This window comes from Miscanthus floridulus, chromosome 16 (genome assembly GCF_019320115.1).
Source record: "Miscanthus floridulus cultivar M001 chromosome 16, ASM1932011v1, whole genome shotgun sequence".
Lineage (NCBI taxonomy): Eukaryota > Viridiplantae > Streptophyta > Magnoliopsida > Poales > Poaceae > Miscanthus > Miscanthus floridulus.
In genome coordinates, this window is record NC_089595.1 from 31971093 (window position 1) to 31992401 (window position 21309).

General features: G+C 45.7%; 1 protein-coding gene across 1 annotated transcript; it reads left to right on the forward strand.

Annotated features, from left to right (window-relative positions):
- The first annotated feature begins 1342 nt into the window (after positions 1–1342).
- On the forward strand, positions 1343–21087 carry LOC136511974 (E3 ubiquitin-protein ligase UPL6-like). Its single transcript, XM_066505977.1, has 27 exons — positions 1343–1482; positions 1604–1781; positions 2638–2735; positions 2813–2940; positions 4303–4414; positions 4584–4764; positions 5183–5371; positions 5633–5815; positions 6659–6728; positions 7700–7812; positions 7910–8214; positions 8367–8463; positions 8785–8922; positions 9416–9502; positions 9585–9671; positions 10387–10524; positions 10629–10754; positions 11008–11106; positions 18509–18576; positions 18674–18740; positions 19327–19497; positions 19572–19661; positions 19874–19954; positions 20189–20262; positions 20393–20464; positions 20552–20641; positions 20756–21087. The coding sequence occupies exons 2-27, from the start codon at positions 1623–1625 to the stop codon at positions 20820–20822; spliced, it is 3090 nt and encodes a 1029-aa protein (XP_066362074.1). The 5' UTR covers positions 1343–1482; positions 1604–1622; the 3' UTR covers positions 20823–21087.
- The last annotated feature ends 222 nt before the right edge of the window (positions 21088–21309 follow it).

Consider the following 21309-nt stretch of genomic DNA (forward strand, 5'->3'; position numbering starts at 1 on the left):
CGTATTCGTCATCAGCTGCTCCGAGCTCTTCCTTCACCACTCGTCGATGACTTAGTACCACCACCAGTAGCGTCTCCCTCTGCATCATCTTCACCAGCGACATCATTTTCTTCTGCAAAACAAAAGGTACACACCATGTGACCAATCTATTATTGTCATTCATCCACTGTGTTGATCATGATGATCTTAGCTATGTTGCTAGCTATATTGTTATTAATGCTGCCTGATTTAACTAGTATGTTAGAGATCTGCATGCTAGTTTATGAGATTGTCATTATTTGTATTATGCTATTAATCTTGAAATTAATCAGGAAATTGCCTAATTATTCAACATCACATGTGTCCCAATAAAAAGCTTGGTCCCTGCATGCTTGGCACATATTGATGTATCCTGTGGCCCTAGCGATTTTTTCTTTCTTTATTTCCAATTCCCCTGTGTCAGCTAGCGACTACACCGTCTTGTTGTGGATAATCTAATAAGGGCACCACCAACACTGACTAATAAAATCGTTAGCCTCATAAAAAATCTACAGTACACATAAGCAAGAAAACAATGAGAATACTAACCTAACCCAGGCGTATAGCCAACACATCGTTTAGTCATCGCCCTCGCATTCTTTTTGAGATGACATGCATGCAGGCTTTGTGTACGCATGCCAAGGACATCTCCCATTGCTCTTCAACGCGAGACCCAGAAGTCACTTTTGCTTTTTGTCAAATGGAGCGCTCGCTGTCTCTATCAAGCCACTCTGAGCATCTGCGAGACCACCATCTTCTTACCTTTTGTTGTCTAAGCCTAACAAGGCTACATTCACCTGGAGCGTTGGGCACGACCTAAGGGAGCAAGTCCACCTTGACTACCTCACGCAAGTTCATGGCAGCATTGTGCTTATGTAGAAAAGATAGAACTGGTATAAAAAGAGAGAAGCTCGCGCAAGGACACAACGGCGGAACAAAAGGAGTACCTGAAGTAGCAATGGCGTGAAAGAGCTCGCGCGGCTTAGAAAGAGGATGAAGGTGGAGGAAAAAAAGAGGTGGGGTCCATAGAAGAGCTTTGAGGCCCTGTTTGACTGGTATTAAATTGGCTTCTGCTGATTTGTATAACTGATTTGTTGTGAGAGAAAAATACTGTTTCACTGCTGATTTGTATGGATTAAAGTCGGTGTAAACTAACGTAGCCTTGAACTGCCCTAATAAAGGTTTTTGATGACTCCAGCCCGCCCACGTCACTGCCGACGCGCCATGCGCAGTTGGCGAGCACAGGCCAGGGGCAATCACGTGAAATTGAGCCGTCCCACTTCGCCCCGTCTTCCAAATCCCAAAGCCTCGTCGCACCCCCGCACCCGCCCCCACCGTCTCGACTCCTCTTTCCCCTTCCCCGAGTCCCTCTGCGTGTCTCGTCTCGTCGCCGACCCTCGCTCGCCCCATCCCCCGCTCCCCAAACCCTAGCGCCTCTCCGATCGCGCCCGGAGCCTCGTTCAGGTACTACGATCCGACCGGCCCAAGTTCCCCTTTTTTTTCCCCACGATTTTTTGCTGGGATTTTCTGCTGATTCTTATTTCGGTGGTCGGTGTGGGGGGCGTCGGCGCGGGCGTGGGTGCAGGCAGGTGAAGGAGGCGGCGATGTTCTTCTCGGGTGACTCGTCGGCGCGGCGGCGGGTCGATCTCGGCGGGCGGAGCAACAAGGAGCGGGACCGCAAGGTGCTGCTCGAGCAGACGCGCGAGGAGCGGCGCCGGCGCCAGGGCCTCCGCCTCCAGAACAGCTCCGCCACGAATATCCAGGTCTGTTCACGACTCGCGCAGGGTGCTCGGAGTATGCGTTGGGGCAGTGCGATGGGGCTGGGGTTTAGCTACCTCTGCTCTCGGTAGTGTCATGAGCTCTGAGATCCAACTATGGGCTTTTCCGCGGCTGTGAATGGTCATGATTCAGCTGGTTTAGTTTTGCAGAAGACCGGTTATGTGTTAGATATAGCCGTAGGCTTCTCGGCATTATGATGGACCGCTAAATTGAATTAGGATATACTCCTACATTGGCTTCTTTTCCTTTTCTGGTTGTGTGATGAGATGTCGCAAATGGGATGGAGTAGTGTGTTCATGCTGTCTGTCGATGCAAGTTATGATAGTTTACAGAATCACATGTGATGGTTGTTTGATCTATTTCTGCACATTAGGCGGGAACTTGGGGAAATCAGGGGTGTGGTGTCTGCCAAATTGCCAGAGAAATTCTGTCGGTTTCCATTTGGTTTGCTGGGTTTGATTAGGCGAGTGGAGTGGGATGTTCGTGCATGTATTCGGCTACCCGTCTTGTAGTTTCGTGTGTGTGGATTAATATAATGACGGGATTTTTTCTTGATTCCCTTTTTGGCTTTTTAGGAGGTTATACAAAGTGGGGGAAGACGTTACAAGGTGGGGGAAAGTCCTCACCTTTGCTTTTATGGGTTAGGCCACGTGCAATGCTATGAGCTGGCAAGGCGTTTATTGCAGTTACTTGGTTTTGTTTGCCATGGTGGACCTCCTCAGTATAGTGTAGGTGCTTATGAGTGGAATTACCATTCCAGCAGTCGTCGTGCATATTAGCTGACGTACCCATACTTTATTAGTTCACAAAAAATGGAACTTGACTAATTATAAGCTGCAGAAATTCTTCAGAGGGAAGAAGGCTTTGGAATTGGCACACTCAGAGGTTCGGAAGAATTTTTGCTCAACTTTTGGGGAGCATTGTGAGAGGATAGATTGGTAATCATTACCTAACCTTAAAGATATCATACCCCTTTCACTGTCAAGCTCTCTGATTACTTTTGCTACTGAATCAGGAACAACTTCGGCACTAATTCTGACTTTCTTCGACAATTACTGTTTTTCTTCAACGCAAATGAAGACAATGACATAGCTATACTTTGTCAAGTCTGCAACTTGCTGCTGCAATATGTTAAACAAGGTGGTAAGTATCATAATATTATTTAACGATGTTCCTCTTCTTTTTGCTATTGTATGCATATATTTTGTTGCTGAGCTTAGATTGCCCCTTGCCAAAATTGAAAGTTTGGAGGTGCATCTTGTTTATATAATGTAACATAACGAATTTTAAGGACATCAAGTATCGAACCAGTTACTATTGAAGTAGTATTGTAATATAAGGACCAGGAAAGGAAAAAGACAATTAAGGCATTCAGATATGTGCTATACTTCTGATTTTGATGTACTCATGAGAAATCTTGAAAGGGTAGAAGAGGATACATCTCAATTGAGGTCGATTTTCCTGATCAGATGGTACATTTGAAGATTAATTTGGAAGAGCTGATTCAAATAAATATATACGTTGAATGCTAGCTGAGAGGAATTTGCTCCCTTGAACCGCTCTGGGTTAATTTTCTGTCAAACCTTGACATAAATATGATGTCTGTTTAAATTTTACTCCCTCTGTCCGGGATTTAGAAACGCGCTGGGTCTGGAAAAGCTTCCGAGATTCACAGGCGCCAAGTTGTTGCATGCCCTGGTGTTGTCGCTCACGTCCAGTCTTCCCGTGCGGGAGTTACTGCGACGCGCTGGGCCTGGGAGTCGCAGGAGAGCGCAGGCACGTGCGTTCTGGGGGAGCGTATGCATGCAGCCATGCGGGGAGTTGGAACGTGTGGCATGCGGGGCATGCAGCGTGGGCGTTCCAGGAGAGCGTATGCATGCGGCCATGTGGGGAGTTGGAACGTGCGGCATGCGGGGCATGCAGTGTGGAAAATGAAGGATTTATCAGCATTTGGAGCTGGTGAATTAAGGGTAGTTAATTTCTCCTTGGTCTTGACTAAAATCGCTTGTGCGCCTGTAAATCCTGGACGGAGGGAGTATTAGCTAACACTTGTGCGCCTGTAAAAATATTACGCCCTCCGCCCTTTTACCCTCATATGTGGACTCTCTAGGCATTGACTGTATATACATTTCTCAGACATGAGTTAATTTTATTAATTATTATCTTATACCTATTTGATTCTGTTACTTTGTCATCCACTTACAACCTCATTCAGAGCAATGTTTAGTGTCCCCTTGATTCTGTATGTAAAAAATGATCTTCTGTTTTTGTGTGTTTTTTTTCAAGTAACATTAATCAATGATATGAAAGTTAATTTCTCTGAACTTTCTTATTTGATTATGTTATTTGCATTTTTGAACTCTTTGAGCGTTAGAGGTTTCTAGTTAGTTTAATATTTGTTACGACTTGCATTTGACTTGGGCACAATCTTTTCATCTTGATGTTCCATATTTGTTTTCCTTGTTTCTGTAGCATTAGCTATAATGGTATTTTCTCCTGTTGCAGGAGATGTTGTAACTCTCTTTACTGGTGTGAATGGCTCCTCACTGCAACCTCTCGTTGCTCACAGAGTAAAAAAAATTGCCCTCATCTGCGTGCAAGCAGTCTATCAAAAGAGGTAAGTTCAACCATGCAAAGCTGTTTTGGAATTTATTCTTCTTTGCGATCACATGTTTAAAACTATCATCTTGTGTTTTTAATGGAGATTCTCCCCCACTGTACATGTGCAGCCTTCCTGCAACAGAAGTTAACAACATAGCTTGTGACATGGTTTTATGTTTTGGCAGGCATGATTGGGGCAGCCAACTTTTGACAACACCTGGAAGCACATCAGTGCCTTCTGTCTCATTACTGGAAACTGTAGGTTGCTTGATAAATCCAAAATTTCCTTGGAGCTGCAAAGTAGTTGGTTATCTTCAGCAGAGAAAGATCTATTGCTTATTCCGTGGCATTATCGTATCTGTACCGGTAAGTTCTGTTTCTGTGCTTTGGTCTTCTATTTGCTCTTTGACATCCGTTTGGATATTTTTAGTTCACTTGACCCTGATAATTGGCGCTTACTTGATTGTACATGCCTCTAGTTCCTTCTCTCTATTGGTATGTAACTGCTAATTTCTTTTAGGAAACAACCCCCTTTCTTGAAAATGAAACATCTTGTTTATTTCTGCAACACCTAAGGCACGTGGCACCCATGTAACTGTTTGAAATCATGCGTATCAGCCAGGTTCACTTTTTAGGCAAACCGTGTTGTCATTTATTTGTCTGATAGGTTCTAAGAAAAAAAAATCATTTGTCTGGTAGATGATACATGAAGTTTACTGTAATAATGCTATTGCTACAATGATTTGTTATATAGTTTTTTCTGATCTATATGATTATGATTCAGCATAAGGTCAGAAATTCTGGGCATTTTGATAGTGCATCTGTGCTGGAGCTGGAGCAAGTTCTCATGCTTGTTGCTTCACATGTTGGCCATCATCCCTGTTGTTGTCTGAAAGTGGATCCAAGATGGAGTTTCTCGTCTCAGCTTCTGTCCATCCCTTTTCTATGGCATCGTTTACCACACCTCAAGAAGGTCAGCGTTTCGCTTAATATCTTTGTTTGGTCTTTTTTTTTTGGAATATTTCCAATGACTGCCAAACATAGAAATTGCAATACATTTTTCTCAGTATCGTCTCACCTATATTATATTTGTTATTCTGGAGTCTAAAGTCATACTACAATATTAATCTCTATAACCAATATTTCTGGAAGAAAAAATTCTTTGAGGAATTAAGTTCCTTCACCAATTATTTCAATGGTAATATATCTGATGTGCTTGCTCTTTATACTTCAGGTTTTCTCAGTTAACGGGCTCAGCAAATATTATATCCATCAAATAGCTTGCATTTTGCCCAGTCTTGCTGATGTCCTTCCAAACGATATATCAGCTAATCATCCAGGATATGCGTGTGTCCTTGCAAATGTTCTTGAAGCTGCGACCTGGATTTTGTCTGATGCAAAGGTTGCTTCTGATTCAGTAGGTTTTCTTCTTCTACCTCCTGGGTTTCTACAGCATTTTGTTTAACCACCAAAAGTTGTTTTATGTTGTGAAAACTGGCATTTATGTTGTTATTCCAAGGTCCAAAGTAGCTTTTAAGTCCATGTGTTCAGATAAGTAAGATTTAGGTCCAATTATCTATGTCAAGCAGGTTGTCTTCTCACCCCTTGGGCTACTTGATCAATTATGCTACTTGCAAACTCTTAGATGTATTCTTCTATTATTTCTTATGTAAGCTTGTTTCCCCTTTTGCTTATTTGGAGTCTAAGCTAGCTGATTAGCTTCTTGGGAGTCGGATATCTTTACCATTCTTCAATCTTGACTCAGTGTCCTGTTTGAAAAACAATGTTCATATTCCTGTGGATTTGGTCTAATTTCATGGGTACATGGTAAACTAGCTTTTATTTCATTTTGTTGACATTCTTGATTGCTGCTAGTGTATTGATTTATTCAGTTGAGACAGCAAATGTTCTCCTTGGATGTGAAAAAGAGTGCCTCTAAATCTTAGCACAACATAAGGAGTTTTAGTTTCAGTACATGACTCCAGTGCAGCTAAAATAAATAGGAAACTGTGGAATCTAATTTTCATACTTTTGAAGAGCCTCTTTCCATGTTGTATGTAGGTTATATGTTTTTTCTTGAATACTATGTAGGTTATGTGAGCTATGCTATCTTAGCTGTGTATTTATTCCTCCCTCCTTAATGCTTCTTAAGATCTTTTTTCTTTTGTGATGGCAAACCCATGCATGCTAGTTTTTCATTGTCCACAATTGTAATTTATTTGTTTTTAATTATTTTCCATGTATACTCTTTCCAAACCAGGCGGCTGACATCACTGCTGTTTCTACCTCGTTGTTGGATACGTTGCCAGCAGTCACAACACCTACTGAAAGTAAGTTACATGCCAGCAAGGAAGCTATTTTTGTGTTGGTGTGTTGCGTGTGTTTGTATGGGTTCTCGGCCCTTTTCTTCTTAATGCAAAGAAATGCAGCTTTCCTGTGTTTTCTAGAAAACAAATATCAAGGAAGCTGAGCTAGCTCAGTTGGTTGTGTGTCTGGATGTATGCCCAGACCACCTAGGGGCAAGTCCTCGTCGAGGTGACTTTGGGTGCCTATTTTCTTCTTAGTAAAATGCCACCTAGTTCCTCCTAGGGTTCTATTTTTTTGGTGGCATAGCTTAGTACTCTGTGTTTTTGCGGCCTTATTTTGTTATCATTCAGTTTTATTGAAGGCCCTTGTGAAGCTCTGGTAGTGTAAAAGCTTGCAATTCAGTTCATTTTACATGAAACATAGGTTTTGCAACGAACATTTTAATGGACATATATTTAAAGACTATTCACTTCACTGGCCGAATTTACACAAGGATTCATGATTGCGACAAATCAGCAACAGCCTGCAACTAATAAACTAGCAAATGAAGAAGCTAGAGAGTATTTATCCTTCATGGCCACAGCTCTAGGGTTGGAATTTGAATGCCTTTGGCCTTGATAGACATGGATCTTAAAGAAAGATTTAAATTTGACGAGCAAGTGAACCATCTGAGAGGAAATAACTATTCAGTCAGTTAGGGTTTATTTGCATGGAGGACTACTTTGACATTTGAAAGTAAATCCTGAAAGTTTTTAGAGCAATCCCCCCTTATCTGAACAGGGCCTAATCCCTTTCCATCTGTGCGTAACATGTACATAGCTTTTCAAATCATACCTATTAAGGCAATCACTAGGATTTGAACTAGGACTAGGTTCCCTGTGGGATCTAGCTCTTGCATAACAGTCAAATTAATAAGGTTAAGCTGAATCAAAGGATCTGAATAAGATGATAAACTCTAAATTTCTAATACAAGATTTTTCTTTAATATGTACAGGAGCGGATGACGATGATGAGATGCCCATGGATGTCGATGTTAAAATTAATCTTGATGTTGATTTGGAAAGACAGATAACTGCAGCAATTGATTCAAAGCTACTTCAACATTTGGTACGAATCCTAAACAACCATTGATGTTCTTCCTCTTCATGACCCATTGGGCTTATTCTTTTATATCCTGTTTGACCATAGGTTGTATAATTCATAGGTGAATGCCCTCTTCAGAGGTACATTAAGCACAAATGATTCTGATCTTTCTGGACCATCAGATGCTGAAGTGGATGCTGTAGGATCTATTTGTGCTTTTCTTCATGTCACATTCAATACATTCCCTCTAGAGCGAATTATGACTGTACTGGCCTACCGGACTGAAATTGTTCCTGCACTATGGAACTTTATAAAACGGTGCCATGCAAACCGAAGATGGCCATTTTTTTCGAAGTTTGCATCTTCATTACCTGCTGATGCTCCTGGTTGGCTCCTTCCCATGTCTGTATTCTGTCCCATATACAAGTAAGGCAGTTTCCCCCCCTTTCTGTTAAACTTTTGTTAGCCAATAATCTCCTTTTTTCTAACAGCTTATTTTGTCAAGTTATTGGAATAAGTAAAAGTGCGATGTCTTTCCCCAGATGCTTATGATGCTTTGTCTTTGCTCCTCATATCAGGCACATGTTGAAGATCATTGATAATGGGGAGTTCTATGAACAGGAGAAACCCCTTTCCCTTAAAGATTTGAAGTCCTTGGTTCCCATTTTAAAGCAGGTATAATAACACAGTGCTATTATTATTGTGTTATCATAAGCCATTCTCGTGCTGTGTTGAACATACAGTTTTTTTTAATCATAGCTGTGTTTTCAAGCATGCCTAATCCCTGTAGTAATTCTGACTGGGATACAAATTTCCATTCCTGGCTTGTACTTGTTAACTAATATGCTTATAAAAATTTGAAGAAAAATAGTGTCATGTTCCGAAACTGTCAAAAAGAAGTGCATACATCATAACTATTGTTTCAACTGCGATTTGCTGTCCTATAATATTGAGTGTTTGTTGTTGGTTTCAATTGAGTACTATATCAATCTGCAGGCATTATGGCAACTTCTGTGGGTTATTCCATCCTCTTCTACTCAGAAAGTGTCACCCGACACTTCAGGCCTTAAAAAGTTGTCAGTGGAGAATGTCAAGACCAGAGCTAGGGCTGGGTTGTCTGAACTACTCACACAGGTTAGTAATCTTGTATTGATACCATGTTATTATTTCTTCTATTGATTTCTTTGAATTCTGGTTTTGGGCAGGTTGTGTTTCTTTTTTGTTGTAAGGACTTTGTATCATTCTTATTTATTGAGTGTTGAGAAAATTCCAATGATACTGTATGCATACTGGATTACTGGTGTTTCTTTGGGTAGTGCACACGTGGTTGGTTGTCGCCTTACCGGAAAAACATCATGAACCCGATGCTGTGCCCTGAATTTCTGTTTGTAGCTTTATCCAGGGCCAAATGATGGTTCTTCAGTTACAAGACTAATATTTGAGCATTAGTCTTATTTGTTTTGCAGTCATTTCTTGTTTATTCATATGAATTCTGTCTTTCTGTGAGTGGTTTCCGTTGACTATTGCTGTTTTATGTCTCTTCTGATTACAACATGCAGCTACTCCATATATTACTTAATTATCAGATATAGTTCATTAGGTTAATTTAAGTGCTATCTCATTGCAGTTGCAAGATTGGAACAGCCGACTCCCATTCACTTCTGCAAGTGATTTCTATTCTCAAGAAGCAACAAGCGAAAATTTTGTGTCTCAGGTATGAATGCCTATGCTGTTTTGGATTAATTGAAATGTCTTTCATGTGTTCATTCTTCTATGATTATGCATGTGTTTTTCAGGCGATACTTGGTAATACTCGAGCATCAGAGATCATAAAGCTTGCTCCTTTTTTGGCTCCGTTTACCAGTCGAGTCAAAATATTCACTGTAAGCTATTGCTAATTTATCGTTTAAATAGTGCTGAATAATACAGGTGCGTACTGGTTCAAATAGTATAATTGTTACAAATTGCTTGAAAACCATAGCTAGCAGCTTAAATAAAGTGGAGAAAAGAATGCACAGATAATAAAATTCAGGAGTAAACTTCATACTGTTTGTGAGGAAAAAACAGCTGGAATAGCACTTTTTTAAAAACACTGTTTACACCTATTGCTTCTGAAAATTTTCTTTTTTGTTCAATGATGGGATTGATTTGCTCCATGAGGCGTGTGGCATAAACTCACTTATAGGCTAATGCATCGTTTTTCAATTTTTTTGAGAAGCATGTAGCTATGGTGTTGACCAATTTGCAATCATTAAACTATTTTGAGCTGAGATGTTCCCAAATAAGATTGATACTACCTCCGTCCGTGAAAGAATGTAACTATGGGTTGCGTGCCACGAAAAATGATTCATGTTTGACTAAGTTTCTAGTGAATGGTATTCACATTTATGGCTCTAAATGAATTTATTATAAAAATACATTTCGTAATTAATCTAATGGTATTAATTTGATACTATAAATATTTATAATTTTTTATCTATAATTGGTCAAACTTGATATACTAGAACACGACACTGTTCTAGAATTGCATTCTTTTGGGGACGGATGTGGTTCATCTTTTAGACAATGTCTTAATTTTTTTTCACTTTCTGTGAACAGTCCCAATTAACGAGTTCTAGACAATCAACATCGCATTCTGCATTGACAAGACAACGGTTCAAAATAAGAAGAAATCGACTTCTGGAAGATGCTTTTGATCAGCTAAGTTTGCTTTCTGAAGAAGATCTCAAAGGACCGGTATGATGATACTCTCTTATCTTTCCTCATGGGTTTAACACATGACACATATTCTGCTAAAGTGCTAATATCATATGATACTTCAAACTTCTTGATGTATGTAGATTCGAGTTTCATTTATTAATGAGCATGGTGAGGAAGAGGCTGGAATCGATGGCGGTGGGATTTTCAAGGATTTCATGGAAAATATTACTCGAGCGGCTTTTGATGTGCAGTACGGTCTCTTTAAGGTATCTGCTTTTTTGGTTGATCTCATTCATCCAGTGCAATGGTATCATTGCAGCAGTAATGGCCATTATTTTTGTGTGTCCTACCTAACACATGTTACTAAGTTAGTAGAATGCTGGTTCACAATATATTTATTTTGATGTCACAAACACAATTGCTCTGGTGGAATAGCTATTATATCCTTGTAAGTATTGCTTTACAGTTTGGATGAGAACTCACGTGCTTCTTTTGGAATACTTGATTTTCCTTTTGTAGGAGACGGCTGATCATCTTTTGTACCCAAATCCAGGATCAGGATTGGTTCATGAACTACACCTGCAATATTTCCATTTTCTTGGAAGTCTACTTGGGAAGGTACTTTGACCATGTCCCTTTTTCCCATTGCTAAGCAGATACTTGATCTAGCTCCTAGATTCTTGCATAATCTGGGGTTTGTGGCCTAAAATGAAGTGGTTTGAGCCTTTACTCTTAGTTTAAAATGGAATCAAAATCAAGATTTTTTAAGGATGCCCAGCACCAAGGAGTTGGATCTGGAGCTTGCGATACAGGCCCTTAGTTTAAATTAACTTGTGGCGTTCCCTAAGACTTAGGTTGGCATCCAAAATATGGTTTGATTATTTCAAATTTTCATTGCTGGAGTTCCAGAATTTTCCGAGGTCATATCCTAAATTGGAGTATATGTTGTGCAGTATAAGCTGTTTATGATTCTCTCCATGTGAACTTTGTTGGGTTTCATCTGTTAGTCGCTGAATTCTTACTCTTGGTAGTAGCAGAATTCTTACTCTCATCGAGAGAGGATAACACTAGGAGTTGGGACAATTTTCTGGTTTATTTCTCACACAAATGCCATGCCAACCTGAGGGGTTGGGGGTACATATATAAAGGCTGCTAGCCAGTCAAGCATATGCCAAGATGCTAGTCTAAGATGCTGTCCTCTAGTCTAAGATGCTGTCCTAAAAACAGACCATGCAGCCACAAGGACCATGTGACCAGCACAGCCCCACAAAGACCAGCCAACACATGAGACTTATCCCATCATTCTCCCCCTAAGTCTTGTGCGTCGTCTTGTGGGAAAATTGAATCATCCCGGTCCTGGAGCAGAGCTCAAGGAACTTGATCCTCCCAAGGGGCTTGGTGAGCAGGTTCGCAAGCTGGTCCTTGGTGTTGATGTAGCTCGCCTTGATGCTCCCTTCCTCCAAACAGCCTCGGATGAAGTGGTACCTCACTCGGATGTGCTTGCTGCGTTCATGGAACACGGGGTTCTTTGCCAGGGCCAGAGCGGACTTGCTGTCCACCCTGAGCTCCACCGCTCTAGTGTCTCTGCCGAGGAGATCACCGAGCAGTCGAGCGAGCCAGAGCACCTGAGTCGAAGCGGTGGAGGCCGCTATGTACTCGGCCTCGCAGCTGGACAGGGCCACCACCTGCTGCTTGACCGACTGCCAGCTAATGAGGCACTTGCCGAGGAAGAAGAGGATCCCGCTCGTGCTCTTGCTGGTGTCGATGTCGCCGGCGTGGTCGCTGTCGCTGTACCCGATGAAGTGTGCCGCCCCAGGGCACCTAGGGTAGTAGAGGCCGTGATCGAGAGTCCCCGCAACGTAGCGGATGATCCTCTTCACAGCCTGCTGGTGCTCCGTCGTCGGTCGCTGCATGAACCGACTAACGTAGCCGACGGAGAATGCCAAGTCCGGCTGTGTGTGGGCGAGGTAGCGAAGGCTCCCCACAAGACGCCGGTACTGCGTAGCGTCCACCTCCTCTGTCGTGCTATCGTGGCTCAGCTTCAGCCTCTCCTCCATCGGAGTGAGAGCTGGGTTGCAGTCGGTGAGCCCAGCTAGCTCAACGACGCGCTTGGCGTAGGCGGTCTGTCGAAGCGTGATCCTGGAGTCATCCTGGTGCACCTCGATTCCCAGGTAGAAAGAGAGAGGCCCCAGGTCACTCATTTGGAAGGTGGCCTTCATCTCTTCCTTGAATGCCGCCACCTCCGCATCCTTGGTGCCGGTGATCACCAAGTCGTCGACGTAGACACCCACCAGCAGAGCCTTTCCTCCACTGCCCCGTCGGTACATGGCCGCCTCGTGCGGGCTTTGCTCGAAGCCCATCCTCTTTAGCGTGGAATCCAACTTGGCATTCCACGCCCTCGGTGCCTGTCGCAAGCCATAGAGGGCCTTGCGCAGGCGGAGCACCTTGCCCTCCTTGCCGGGGATCGCAAATCCCGGCGGTTGGTGCACGTAGACCTCCTCCTTCAAGTCGCCATTAAGGAACTCCGACTTGACGTCCATGTGATGAACACGCCAGCCCTCCTGGGCAGCTAGCGCAAGGAGGAGTCGCACGGACTCCATCTGTGCCACGGGAGCAAAAGCGTCGTCGAAGTCGACCCCCTTCTGCTGCACGAAACCTCGTGCCACCAAGCGAGCCTTGTGCTTGACGATGGCGCCGACTTCATCCCTCTTCAGCTTGTACACCCACTTAAGGGTGATTGCGCGGTGACCACGAGGAAGGTCAGCAAGCTCCCAGGTGCGGTTCTTCTCGACCGCATCCATCTCCAACTGCATCGCGGCGCGCCATGCCGCGTGTCTCTCGGCCTCTGCAAACGACCGTGGCTCGCCGTCGTCACACGCAAGGTGCAACTGCGCCTCCAGGTCGTGAGGCACCGGTCCCGGCACCGGCTGGTCGCCGAGAAGGTTCTCCATCATACGGTACCGCAACGGCTCGCCGTCGTGGTACGCGTCGATGCGCTCCTCGTCGTGAGAGAGCGGAGTAGCGAGCTCAACCGGGCTGTGCTCGACACGAGCTGGTGTTGGAGTAGACGTGCCCGGAGAGGTGCCTGTCGGTGCTGGAGTGCGTGGCGGTGCCGGCTGTGGTGGAGCCGGCGAAGGACTCATCGCAGCCGAGGTCCTGGCTGGAGAGCGTGGTGCTGTCGGAGTAGCAGGCGTCGGGGCCGGTGAAGGCTCGGGGACTGGGGTAGACGCGCTCGCTGAAGAAGAGCTGTCTACTCCCCCAGTTCCCTCGAAGTGGACGTACTCGACAGTGAAGTCGTCGTACGTCGGAGCCGAGCCGTAGTCCACCGCCTTGTCCCACGCCCATCCTCGCCCTTTCGTCGAACACAACGTCGCGCGCCGTGCGCACACGCTGCCTTCGGGTCGAGGATGCGGTAGGCCTTCGAGCCCTCCGCGTAGCCGATGAACACTCTCGGAGTGCTCCTGTCGTCGAGCTTGCTGATGTGGCCAAGCTCCTTGGCAAACGCGAGGTAGCCGAAGACCCGCAAGTGGGAGACCGCCGGCTTGCGCCCATGCCAAGCCTCGTACGACGTCCTGCCGTCGAGCGCCTTGGTAGGCGAGCGGTTGAGGATGTAGATGGCCGCCACCACCGCCTCTCCCTAGAAGACAGCCGGCATCTCCCTCTGCTTGAGAAGGGCCCGAGCCATCCCCACAACCGTCTGGTTCGCCGCTCGACGACGCCGTTTTGCTGCGGGCTGTATGGCGCGGAGTAGTGGCGCTGAATGCCCTCATCAGCGCAGTACGACGCGAATTCAGCCGCCGTGAATTCGCCGCCGTTGTCGGTGCGCAGCACGCGCAGCTTGCGGCCGCACTCCGCCTCCGCAGCAGCCTGCGAGCGCCTGATGGCGTCCGCAGCCTCTCCCTTGCTGCCGAGGACCATCACCCACATGTAGCGGGAGAGGTCGTCGATGAGCAGCAGGAAGTAGCGTCGTCCTCCCGGTGTGGCTGGTGTCACCGGGCCACACAAGTCCCCGTGCACAAGCTCGAGCCTCTCCTTGGCTCGAAAGCTCGTCCGCTGGGGAAAGGGGAGTCACCTCTGCTTCGTCAACATGCAGACGTCGCAGAGCTACTCCACATGGTCGAGGCACGGCAGGCCTCGCACCATCTCCGTGGCACTGAGCCGCTTCAGGGCCTGGAAGTGAAGGTGCCCGAAGCGCTCATGCCACTGCCACGCCTCGTCATCCCGACGAGCAGCGAGACAGAGGGGTTGTGCCACCTGCACGTTAAGGACGTAGAGTCGATTTGCGCTTCTGGATACCTTGGCGAGAAGGCGGCGACGGCGATCCCAAATCCTCATGACTCCATCCTCAACCACCACGCGCGAATCGTTCTCATCCAGCTGTCCCAAGCTGATGATGGAGTTTCTCAACGCGGGGATGTAGTAGACTCCGGTGAGCAGCCTATGCTCACCAGACACGGCGGTGAAGATGACGGAGCCGACGCCCTTGATCTCCACGCCGGAGGCATCCCCAAACTTGACGGAGCCTCGGACGCTAGAGTCAAGCTCGGTGAAGAACTCCCGTCGACCGGTCATGTGATGGGTGGCGCCGGTGTTGAGGCACCACCTGTCAGTCTTGTCATTGCCGGAGCCGTCGCCGAGGAGGGCGTGTGCTTTTGGCTCGTCAAGGTGGAGGAGAGCCGCTGCGGCCGATGCCGTTGGAGGTAGCTCGATGCTTGCATGTGCCATGAACAGAGCCGGCTCCTCCGCCTGTGCGACGTGGGCCCGGCCGCGTCGTGGCTGTCGACAGTCCTTGGCCAGGCGTCGTCTCGTGCTGGCTTGTGCCTGCCGGTGGCGCCGCCCTGGGCGCCTCCGCGGGCATCACCCTCGGCACGTCCTCGCGCCCCGGCCTGGGCGTCCCTGCGCGCCTTGCGCGGCTTGCCACGCTTGCGGCTGCCTGTCACGGAAGAAGGCTCCCCCTTCTTCCGGTCACCTTGGCTGGCAAGCCACTGCTCCCGAGTGAGGAGCTTCCCGCCAGTGATGATGGGCCCCGACAGGGACTGTGGCTCATCGCTGTCGACGACCTTGAGGCGACCTATCGCCTCCTCGATCGACATCGTGGAGAGATCCAGCAGAGACTCGATCGAGCGAGCCATCTGCTTGTACTTCTCGGGGACGCAGCGGAAGAGCTTTTCGACAGCTCCTCGCCGTAGGTGTCATCGCCGAACTGCACCATCTTCTGCAACAGAGTGTTGAGACGGAGAGCGAAGTCATCAACGTCCTCACCTGGCTTGAAGGCCAGGTTCTCCCACTCCTGCAGTGTGGACTTGCGGGCGCGGTCGCTGCCGATGTGTGCTGCAGCGATGGCGTCCCAAGCCTCCTTGGCAGTCCGCCTGTTGGTAAGCGAGAACTGCATCTCGGGCGGGATTACAACGATGAGGGCATCCAGCGCCCGTCGATCTAGGTCGTAGTCGACGTCGCCGTACCGGACTGCCTCCCACATGTGCCGCACCTGGAGCTTTACCCTCATCACCGCATCCCACTCGACGTAGTTGGTCTTGGTGAGGGTAGGCCACCCACCGCCGGGGCCGACGTCCCTGACGACAGCCTGGAGCCCGTGGTAACCACGGTACCGATCCGGGGAGAGAGAGCCACGTTGCCTGTGAAGGCCGTGCTCTCTATCGACCCGTCCGCCACCGTCGCCGTGCGCGCCTCCTCCAGGAGCGCCACCGGCGCGTCCGCGCCTGTCGGGGCTACCGCTGCGCTCGTGGGCGTGCGCGGCTGCCCACTGCGCCGCCCGCGCTCGTCCTGTCTCCCTCCCCAGCAACTCGAGGTCCACGTCGGCGCTGTCGTCAGCAGAAACGGAGCTGCTGATGCTGCCGCGCAGGGCCTCGACCTCTGCTGCCGCCGCACGCGCTGCATCCGCCGCCGCCGCTGCTTCCGCCTCCGCTTTGGCTGCTGCCAGCTCCGCCGTTGCCAGCCTCGACGCCCTTGCCGCAGCCGCAGCGGTCTCTGCCACCGCTCGCTCGCGTTCCTCTGCCGCGGCAAGTTCGCCTCCTGCCGACGCCGCGTGCTCGAGGCGACCGAGCGCTGAGACTGCCCTGCGGACATGACGCGCTACCGGGGGGCTGCTGCGTGGGGAGAGGGCTGCTTCAGATGAGCTGCTGCTCGTCTGCGCAGAGGGAGAGGAGTGAGCAGGAGCGGCCGGAGCTGCTGCTGCTCCTAGCTGGGGCTGTTGTGCGGCTGGGAAAAGAGATGAGCAGGAGATGCTCTGGCTATAGGATAGTACGGCTCTGATACCACTTGTTAGTCGCTGAATTCTTACTCTTGGTAGTAGCAGAATTCTTACTCATCGAGAGAGGATGACACTAGGAGTTGGGACAATTTTCTGATTTATTTCTCACACAAATGCCATGCCAACCTGAGGAGTTGGGGGTACATATATATAGGCTGCTAGCCAGCCAAGCATATACCAAGATGCTAGTCTAAGATGCTGTCCTCTAAGATGCTGTCCTCTAGTCTAAGATGCTGTCCTAAAAACAGACCATGCAGCCACAAGGACCATGTGACCAGCACAGCCCCACAAAGACCAGCCAACACATGAGACTTATCCCATCATCATCTGCCTATCCCAAATTGCATGTATATATTCTCTCCATGTTAGTGTTCTATGGTTAGAGAGCTGCCATTTAAAACATGGGTAAACATTTGCCAGTGATGTTGGATTTAGCTAGTGATCATGATGGTTCAAGGTCTGGGAGATATTTTGCCAGTGATGTTGGATTCGTGTATCTGGGAGGTATATTTGATTAAAACAAAAAAAAACAAGGTTCTAAACAAACTTTGTAATCATGAGGTTTTCCCATTGTAGGTTTCACATGTAAGTTGCATGTTTTGTAGAATATTTTAGGTTGAGCATCTGGTCAGAATCCTCATAACATCTCCCTGTATATTGGCATGCAGTAATAACAAACGGAACACGGCCTTTTAATCCCAAAGCAAGTTGGGATAGGCAAATGAAACCTAACAAAAGACACACTCGGGTTTCTTATTCTCAATAGCACATTCTTAATTATCTGCTATTGGTGTTTCTTTGGAATTGTTTACTTCGCAGAATCAGTTTTCAAGTTCATTTTCCTAAATTAAAACTACCCTTGCTTATTTGTACCTGCACACTTTTAGGCACATAGTTATTTGGATATGCTGCGTATATTTGAGAAAGATTTCATAAATGTGCTATTGAGAATCTGGTACTCCCTTTCGTTTTGTAAGACATATTAGCCATTAGGGTTGGGTATGGTGATTAAAGGAACCCAGGAAACAATGAAAAGTACTTGAAGAATGAATGTAGTGACCTGGTGTTAAGTGTCTTGAGAATAAGAGAGATAATGGTTGTGTACATGTTTATTTATAAATTTTGAATGGAAAGGGATGGGTAATCTGGGCAAGTGAGATAATGTCGTAATAATACATGCCTTGCATTTTTGACTTAAAAGGCACAAAAAACCATGAAGTCTTGTATGTTTAAACAGTAGGAGTATCTATTTGAGCAGCTCTAGTGTGTTTGTTGAAAATCAAACTGTAGGCTTCAAGGGTGGAAACATACTAGAGCAGTCACGTCAGAACTCAAAATTGACCCTCAACACGAGTCGAACCAAGCTGAATAGTATTCATTCCTGTCCGGCAAGCAGACACACAGGCCGGCAGCTTTCTTCGTGAAGCATCATGTGGATATGGGCTTTGCCTGGAACGGACACGTAGAAAGAGACCTGATCTTTTAGTTGTCTGGCTCACACTCACACTAGATAATCGAACCATGTGAAAGCAAGCCAATGTTTACCGGCTCGTTTCAACGCCACACTGGAGCTGCCCTTAGTTTCTTAGGGTTCAATGTAGCGCCATTCAAAAATTTTGTTGACCAAATGTCAATGCAAAAGTTGATATAACAATTTTCTGTATTGGGTGCTGCATGATGCTAGCTATAATATAGTTTCTTTAAGTAGTCATGATCTGGGTATGATGTTACTGGTTCATGTTTTTTCAGGCAATGTATGAAGGCATACTTGTTGACTTGCCGTTTGCAACGTTCTTCTTGAGCAAGTTGAAACAAAAGTACTCATCTCCCTCCCTCACTCGTTCTTTGGGTGTCTTTGTGTTGCACGTTTTTTTGTTGATGTTAGCTTGTACTGATCTTCTACTCATCTATCAGGTACAATTTTTTAAATGATCTTCCTTCATTGGATCCAGAATTGTATCGGCATCTTCTATTTTTAAAGGTTTGATCCTATTTCCATTAATGTGTAAAGTAGATAATTGTTCCTGGAGTTAGAAAGATTCATTTTTTCTAGATGTGTAATTAGGTGCTGCTATGTTGCACAAACCATTGAACTATCTAACTTATTAGTTACTTTGTGCCAAAATGTAAATCATTTTAGTTTGCGCTAAGTCAAACTTCTCTAGTTTAATTAAATCCACCATCAAATTTATCTTGATAGTGCATTTATTTGATATTGTAGATGTTAATATATTTTTCTATAAATTGGTCAAAGTTGAGAAGTTTGGCTTAGGAGTTAGGACAAAACCAAAATGGCTACATTTTGGAATAGAGGAAGTAGTATTTGCAATATTCTTATTAAAGCACTACAATTTTCCAGTCACCAAATGATAATAAAAATTTGAGAAAATGAAAGAATCCAGCTTGATACATGATACTGTAATCCAGATATTGAGATGTAGAAGGTTGTTGGGGGTACTGTGTCTTCATAGCTGTGGATACTAGGATGTGAAATAAATTTGAGAAGTTCATTCCAATCTAATGTCCAGTTTGCCCCCCTACTGATCTCACTTCTTTTCCATTCTCAGCACTACAATGGTGATATCTCAGAGTTGGAACTGTATTTTGTTATTGTAAATAATGAATATGGTGAACAATGTGAAGTAGAACTTGTCCCTGGTGGGAGGGACATGCGTGTTACAAATGATAATGTTATTACTTTTATCCATCTTGTCGCCAATCATCGGTTAAACTACCAGGTAAAAAGATTGTAGTCATATCATTTGGATGCATTGGAAGCCTTTGCTAAATGTTTTCCTGGTTTCTATCATAGATCCGTGCACAAAGTACACACTTTTTGAGAGGTTTTCAACAGCTTATACCAAAAGACTGGATTGATATGTTCAATGAACATGAAATTCAGGTACTTCAACAATTCAACACTTCAACTTACCTTACCACTACATGGCTTTCTATCTCTGGTGATATTGAATGGAGTGTGTAATTTTGGGGAAAAAATAGTGCTACTATAGTTGCAGTGAACTGCTTTGGCTTGATTTTTTTTCAGAGAAAGCGGTATTTTAACATGGCATGTTCCTACCTTGTTTTCTTATTTGTCTGTGTTGTCTCCTGCAGGTTCTTATATCTGGCTCTTTAGAAAGCTTGGATATCGATGACTTGCGGTCGAACACCAACTATTCTGCAGGATATCATCCGGTATGTGTTGCTTTCTTATGTAACAAGGCCCATCTTTTCATCACTCAATGTAGCTTAGCAATCCTATTGAAATGTGACTGAGAGTCTGCATGGTTTATGTAATGCTGTATCACTTGTGTGGACTACTCTTATTCGCTTTAAAAGGACTGAAATATTGTGGATAGTGCGCACGCACACACTTTAGTTGTATTTTTGTTGATTCGTACCTAGATAAGTGGTGGCTTCTTTTTCCAGGATCATGAGCTTATTGAGATGTTTTGGGAAGTCTTGAAGAGCTTAAGTTCAGACAACCAGAAAAAATTTCTCAAGTTAGTGTCTCTTCTACTTGCTTGAATCCCCCTACCCTCACTCGCTAGTAAATGTTTTAGTTGTATTTTTTAAAACTAATACATACATATACGTCCTCCTTTTTTACTTATATGATGTTTAAATGGACAGGTTTGTGACTGGATGTTCTCGTGGTCCCCTCCTTGGATTTCAGTATCTTGAACCAAAATTTTGCATTCAGAGGTTGGCTACATCTAACTGCTTGTTTATGTTCCATATGGAATGGTGAAATGTTCTCCTAACTTATTTTTTTTGTCCCCTTGAATGTAGAGCTGGTGTTCCAGGACTTGAGGAGCATGCAGACCGCTTGCCTACATCAGCTACCTGCATGAACCTTCTGAAGCTTCCCCCCTATAAAAGGTTCGTAGCTTAGTTTAACCACATTAGAGTTTCTTGGTGACCCATGAGTTACTGTGCATTCCGTTTGATGAACTAATTAGAACGTGACTAACAGCTGCTTTGGTTCTTGAACAGCAAGGAGCAGATACAAACCAAACTGTTGTACGCGATAAATTCAGAAGCTGGTTTTGATCTAAGTTGATCATGATCGGGGTTCAGTATTTGTGCAGTGTAGATAGTTGCTAGAGAACAGCTTAAAGGCACCCAGGGCCGAACCACCAACCATCGGCCCTATTTGAAGCCCATGAAGGAAAAAAAGAAAAGGCAGTTGTTTCTCAGAGTAGTTGTATGTCTGGAGGGAGGCTGCTAACTAGGGCTACCCAAGAGAAATAGGCAGACTTTGTCTAATCAATCATGACATGTACATATGTATTTTTATGAGAAATGCTAAACAACACTTGGCTGTTTCTCTCCCTCTCAACACTCGATTCCTCTCCCTCTTATTCTTCTCCAAATCTGACGACTCCCCCTCTTCGTCTCCAAATCGGGCGGCCTTAGAAGGGTGGCTGGCCAGGCGGTGGGGATAGCTGGAGGGCGGTGTTCGGGTCCTTGTGGCAGCGGAGGTGGCTGGGTTAGGTTGGGGCGGGGGCACCCATGGCCACAGCTTGCCGTTGAATGAGGGGGGAGGG

Excerpts from the sequence above, each read along its gene's own strand:
- LOC136511974 (XM_066505977.1), top strand. The coding sequence starts at position 1,623 with ATGTTCTTCTCGGGTGACTCGTCGGCGCGGCGGCGGGTCGATCTCGGC. Across the intron at positions 5,372-5,632 it reads GTTTACCACACCTCAAGAAG|GTTTTCTCAGTTAACGGGCT; the intron begins GTCAGCGTTTCG and ends TTTATACTTCAG. Across the intron at positions 20,263-20,392 it reads AACCAGAAAAAATTTCTCAA|GTTTGTGACTGGATGTTCTC; the intron begins GTTAGTGTCTCT and ends TTAAATGGACAG.